Source organism: Paralichthys olivaceus, chromosome 16, assembly GCF_024713975.1.
Source record: "Paralichthys olivaceus isolate ysfri-2021 chromosome 16, ASM2471397v2, whole genome shotgun sequence".
NCBI classification, from domain to species: Eukaryota; Metazoa; Chordata; class Actinopteri; order Pleuronectiformes; family Paralichthyidae; genus Paralichthys; species Paralichthys olivaceus.
Window position 1 is genome coordinate 18,161,162 of NC_091108.1, and position 6,285 is coordinate 18,167,446.

General features: G+C 42.3%; 1 protein-coding gene and 1 long non-coding RNA gene across 2 annotated transcripts; one reads left to right on the plus strand and one right to left on the minus strand.

Moving 5' to 3' along the window:
• Window positions 1-700: 700 nt before the first annotated feature.
• LOC138405131 (uncharacterized) lies at window positions 701-6,279 on the minus strand. Its single transcript, XR_011238818.1, has 3 exons — window positions 6,074-6,279; window positions 1,305-1,745; window positions 701-835 (listed from the first exon to the last, which is right to left on the minus strand). It is a non-coding gene; the product is annotated as an uncharacterized lncRNA (long non-coding RNA).
• On the plus strand, window positions 764-5,749 carry LOC138405130 (somatostatin receptor type 5). The gene is made up of 2 exons (XM_069511600.1): window positions 764-1,712; window positions 2,618-5,749. Exons 1-2 carry the CDS (start codon window positions 1,306-1,308, stop codon window positions 3,291-3,293), a joined length of 1,083 nt encoding a protein of 360 aa, XP_069367701.1. The 5' UTR covers window positions 764-1,305; the 3' UTR covers window positions 3,294-5,749.
• Window positions 6,280-6,285: the final 6 nt, after the last annotated feature.

Here is a 6,285-nt window from a genome sequence, read left to right on the forward strand (position 1 = left end):
CTTGTCTCTATGCTATGCTAGGCTAACTCCAGCTGCATAGTTAATGCACACACAGTAGTTTGATATCAATTTTCTCATCTAGGACTTGGAGATAAACAAATAAGCACATTCCCCAAAGTGCTAAATGCTTCCTTTATGTGGTTATACATAATGTGGCAAAGTAAAAAAATGGATGACGTTAGTGAGTCTAGACATTTGAAAAGACTGCATGTCTCACTCGAAAATTCCCAGGGTGTTTTAAAGAGCTTTTATTTTAATCCGCCATCAAAGGGCTGTGGTTTGTTTTCTTGAGGATGTTCCGGTGGGATGTGGGTGACAGTGGCAGAATCGATCCATGAAGCCTTCACAAATTCACTGGTGCGTTCCTGTTCATGCATTCGGAGTTAAAGAATGAGGGCAAATGTTGGACTTTCTGCACAGACATTGAAGTAAAATCAATTTTTCAGAGAGACTTCCCAAATGTCAATGCGTAGGTAGCTGTGTCATCGCCTCAACTGCAAATAAGTGGCGTGTTTACTTATGGGGATAAGTGGTTTGTTTACTGGCAGGGCTCTGGTCAACTTTACTGCTTCAAGACTGCACTTTTATCCTCTGTGTGTGTGTGTGTGTGTGTGTGTGTGTTGTTTATCCCCCTAGGAACGAACACGCTCCCTTCCTGTCTGTCTGTGCCGTGTGTTTGCCGAGGCGAGGTGTCTTGAATGTGTCGTGATGCGGTCGAACTGCTGATGTTACCGAGGGTTTGTTGCTAAAGTCTCCAGAGAGAGAAGGAGCGGGGACTGGACCATCTCATCTGAATCATCAGGCCTGTCAGTCACTGGGAAAGGCCTGGTGAGCTCTGTAATGCAGGTGTTACAGGAGGAGAGGCAGACATGAATAATACATGGGAGATAACGGACTATTAGAATTAGTTTTCTAAATCATTACTCTGTGTATCTCTCTAAATTCATGATTTTCTCTACCTCGCTCTCACAATTGTTGGTAATTCTCATCCCCTTTAAATATCCTTTTCTCTATAATGCATTTGGTTTCCCATCATCGTTCCTGTCTCAACTCGTTTGTCCTACAGTCTTTCTTGAATTCTCTCCTCTTACCCCCTACATGACCTCCTACTCATTTATCCCCTCATCTAGCCTTTCCCTCTTCATCCACAATCCTATTTCCAGGAATAACTCAAATTCTTTTTTTTTAATCCTTATGCATTACATCCTCCCACCGTTTCTTGTATTTTCTCAACTGTCCACAATTTCTAAATCTGTCTTTTACCTCTGTCTTTTTTGTGCTTAGTGCTAGAGCCTCATCTTTACCATGCCTGCCATTGTCAACCTCCTCTTCAATGTTGTCTCCACCAACACCACCATCTCCTTCACTGTGGTGCTTCCCATGGTCAGCCTGGTCTCTCTCTTGGTGGGGGTCGGAGGTCACCTCTTGCTGTGGCTGGTGCTGGTGAAGAACCCACGCAGTCGCTCCAAGCCGAGTTCTGTCCTGCTCCTCAACCTCAGCCTGGCAGACCTGGGCGCCCTGCTAACCCTACCCTGTGTGCTTCTGAGTGCTAGTTTCCAGAACTGGCAGCTGGGAGGTGGGACCTGCGTCCTTCTGGGGTTTATGACTTCAGTCACAGTGGGAGTGGAGATCTTCAGTCTTGCAGCGTTGTCAGTGCTGCGGTATCGTATTGTTGCCCCACGGATGAGACCTCCTGCTAGTCTGACACAAGTGTGAGTATCATGCAGAGGTGGGTTTGTGAGAGTCTGACAGGACGAAACACAGAAAGTACTCACATCACACACTGTTGACCCATGTCTGAAAATGGTTCCAACAAATGCATTTTGTATGTTCGCTAAAAATATTTACGTCCTCATTTGTTTTAGTTGAAAAAGTCAGAAAATACTGACACATTTTCAGTTTTGGTCTTTTTAATGAATTTGCCATGATAAAAACCTAGATCGCCCCAGCCTTGTACTTGAAAGCTGCTCTAATCAATATTATTTTTTATATTAACAATTGCTGAAGTGACAATATGATGGGCGAGGTGTCACTGGTAACAATGACCGGAACAGAAATCATCCAACTCTGCAGTTTCCTGCAGCTTTCTAAAGTTATCATCTTTCTCAGTGTTTTGGTTTTCTAGTCTGGTACGAGTCTCAGCTGCATTATCATATTATTCAATCAAGCCACGTCAAACTGCACACACTCATAGATATCAATCCCCTCAATATACCTGGGGGTTTGTAATCAAGATCCATCTCACAACATTGCAGAAAGTGATAAAAAAAATAATCTTGGATCCGCCCCCTGATCTGGATCCGCACCAATATTTTATGGGTTCTTCCATGACCCATACTGCACTTGGTCATCCATCCAGTTGTCCATTGTGTAATGGTGCTAACTAACAGACGAACAATCAAACACTGAGAAAACATAGCCTCCTTGGTGGAAATAACCAAAAAAGACAAAGAAAAAAAGGTCTGATAAACACATTGTACATAACCTGACAAGGACCACAACATGAGCTGTGTCCAGTCTTTGATCTACTGAGAATGTGAAGGCAGAGCTAATTGAGAAGGTCTACGGTGATCCTCCGGTACAATAAATAAACCTGTACTGTCTACCTCTCCCATAGATTATGCACTGTGGTAGCCATTTGGCTGGTCTCAGTAACCATGGCGCTACCCAAGGTGACCTACATCAACTTTAATGGTGGTTGCACATGGTCAGTTGGTCAAGACGAGTGGCTGTTCTTCCTGGTTCCTGCCTTCCTGGTTTACTATGTGGCCCCCCTCCTCTGTATCGCCATCAACTGCGGCCTCATCATCTCTCACCTCCACAGCTGCCGGGGGACCCTTGTCGCAGATCGGCGCAACAAGAAAGCTACAGCTCTGCTGATTGGTTCAACACTGGTTTTTGCTGTTAGTTGGTTGCCTTACTACACGGTTGAATTTGTCAATGTTATGTCTCCTTACGTTAGCTCTGCAGCCTCCCCTATTGGCACTTTGTCTCCATCACATGGGCTCACTGAGGAGATGAGCGTTTCCTTGTTGTGGGAGGTGGCGTCCCTGGCGGCCATCTTGCTGGTGTGTCTAGCACCATGCTGGAACCCGCCACTGTACTTCCTGTTGTCACGTCCAGCAGTACGTCAGCTGCGGATGCTCCTGCCTTCCTTCTTTCATAAGCACTTGAGGAAAAAACCTGTCCAGCCCTGGCGTATCACGCCTGCCCCTCCCCCATGCCTGACACGCCCTCAGCCTCCTGCTCACTCTCTCACTCGCCAAACTCTGACACACAGACTGACTCAGTAAAGTCAGTACACACAAAAGTGTTCAATAACATTCCCCCTGCACACAACTTGCCTCCGGTGTATCATATATATGAATCACAACATGCTTTGCACACATCCCATTCAATCTTAACCGCCTCCTCTTTGCTTTTGCAACAATCAATTCAATTTCATTTGTATAGCGCCAAATCCCAACATAGGCTGCATTATCTCAAGGCGTTTGACATAGTAAGGTCAAGACTCCAAAAAATTATAGAGAAACTCAACAGTTCCCACAATGAGCAAACGCATGGTGATTGTGGAGAAAAAAATGTCCTTTTAACTGGAAGAAACCTCCAGCACAACCAGACTCAATGTGGGCGGCCATCTGCCTCGATACTTATTGATGATAGCAGCACCAGGTAATAATAATAATTATAACCATAATCATAATAATCACAATATGATCATTGTTATTATTTGTATTATTATGATGGTTGCTGGATCTGGATCCTGTGGCTCTGGAGTCCGAAATATCTGGAGAGCGAGAGAGACGGAGACAGAGAGCAACAGTTGTTGAGCTCTCAGACAGATGACAGATGGATAATAAACAGAATGCATCATGTGCCATAAAAACACAAAGTTTATATTCCTCATCACAATGCCAGAGTCACTAAGCAACTCCCCGTCCTGGCAGCGGGAAGCTTTCAGAGGAGGAGAGCTGCAAAACTGGGATGATGTTTACAGCCACACAAAGCAGTTTCTCTCTTCATATCAAAGTGCACATCATCATCTACAAATCTAGGTCAGTGAACTTAAATGTCTCCAGACCTCCTGCGTGGGACTTGAACCTGCAGTCCTAACAGCCTTTCTCAAGGGCTGCTGGGTTCCTGCTGAGTCCACACTGACTGACATAACCCATCCAAGCAAATACAAGCATGTGCACAGTATGACTAGAGTGCTGCGTACCTTCACAGGACATCATTACATTACATGTAGTCTATTAAAACAACAAATACAATCTTGTAAACCCATTACTAAGCCACGTGACACCGTAAAAACACAATGTATCCTGACTGCCTCACTGTCAAGCTTCTTATAAATCTCTTGGCTGCAACATTATCTAAATTCAATGCCATCTCAATAACCTTGTGAAAAAAGGCCTGTCTCGTCTTATGAGGAGCATCAATAAAGGTTGACTTGTTACATTCCGGGCTTGAATGTGGAAAAGTGCTTATTAAATTGTGATTTGACACAAAGAATCACATCAGAAGATGGCTGCATGGGGAAATTGACTTCTCAGCCAGTGGAGCCAATCTACATCCCAAGTAGTTTGATATCACAATGTAAAGGGCATGTCATGTACTTGCAGTGGTCAGGAGCTTTGTTTGACAAATTGACAGAGGGCGTGTAATTGGGTTTTTGTTGCTAGGCCATTCATACTGAGAGATGTAAAGCAGTGATTCAAATATATTGGGACATCACTTGCGTTGTCCTGGAATATAATATAATGGGTTTGTTTTGGAGCTAAATCAAAGAGAATCTTAACATATTAATCTGAACCACACACACTGACATTTTAACTTGGTATAATCAATTTGAACACCTACTTTACAATGTAATAATAATAATAAATAATGCAGTGGCTGCTAAACCTGCCTGTTTGGAATGGACTGTTCTCTTGTCCTGTGTTAATTCTCTGGAGCTACTTCAGAATTAAAACAAAACACTTCTAGAATATACTTCCACTTTTGATTGTTTGTGTGCTGGATGTTGTGTGCAGACCTTTTATCGACAGTCTATGGTGGAGAGTGAAGTTAGCCTACTTGATTTACCTACAAGATTTTAGTCAATTTTATCATAAAAGGAAACTAAATTTGTTTCATTCCTCTTCACATGTGTGGTTTGTACGTTAGTTTGAATGATTTACCGAGGTGCTGTTGTTTTTTTCATACATTTCATGTTGGCTCTTTAAATTAAGATCTTCAAATTAATAATGGAAAATATGTCAAGATTCATGAACCCCAGTTTTCAGGAAAACCCATGTTAAAGCCGGACGCATATAAACCACTGTATTGTCTTATCTAGAGGACACCAGCCAATAAACTACAACCTTCATATCATCTCCATTTTCCTCTTTTACACATTTCTTTCTATTTCATTTGTATTATTTTACAGAACCAATTTTTTCTTCTTAAAACATCTACAAATGTCATTCTTTTGAATTTCCATATCCTCTTAAAAATTGTTTTAAACCGTGCTTTCTGATTTTACTGTGTTTTGTTTAATGTGCCTGCACAATACCTTGAATCTACCACTGTACGAAATGTGCTTTATAATTATAACTGCCTTGCTTTGCCTTGACCAGATGTATATGATGTCATGGGTCATTCTTAAAATCATATATTTAAACACAAACACAGAGGAAAGACAGAGATGTGTTAAATAATCAAAGTTAATTTGGACAGAAATAGCTAATAATCTTATTTAGTTGGTAGACCTTGCATTTTCTTTTACAAAGACAGGGGCAGCTCTTCGCATCTATGTGGGTTCTAATCCAAGGTTTTGATCTTAAAAAGAAATAAAAGGCATTTGGTAAATGGACGTTATAAAAATATTGATTATACTTTGAGTAACAGCTGGCCAAAACATCTGTGAGCATAATCCATTTTCACACACACAGGTCATATTCACCCATCATGTCATATTTAATTACACTGGATGGGTAGAAAAGATAATTTAATTCCACTGTGCCATCATCTGCTGCAGATCTGTGCATGGTTGGCATGTGACAACGATAACTACATGAAGTACTCTCCTCACCTTGCGGGTGTGATCTTATTGGCAGCCATGAAACCTTTGGTTGCCTCTTGACCGCCTGACATCTCCCAGACTGCACCGCTCCACATTCTAACGGCTGAATGTTTCCATTAGCAGGATAAGGCCTATTTGCGTCGATACCGTCTTGGTGGCTAATGACAGCGCTTATCTGTGTCATCTGTCTGTGCTGTGATCCTCTCATGCAGTGCGAGGCA

Bases quoted from the DNA above. Each gene is read 5' to 3' on its own strand.
- LOC138405130 (XM_069511600.1), top strand. From the start codon at position 1,306: ATGCCTGCCATTGTCAACCTCCTCTTCAATGTTGTCTCCACCAACACC. The intron at 1,713-2,617 runs GTGAGTATCATG...CCTCTCCCATAG, and splicing joins CCTGCTAGTCTGACACAAGT to ATTATGCACTGTGGTAGCCA.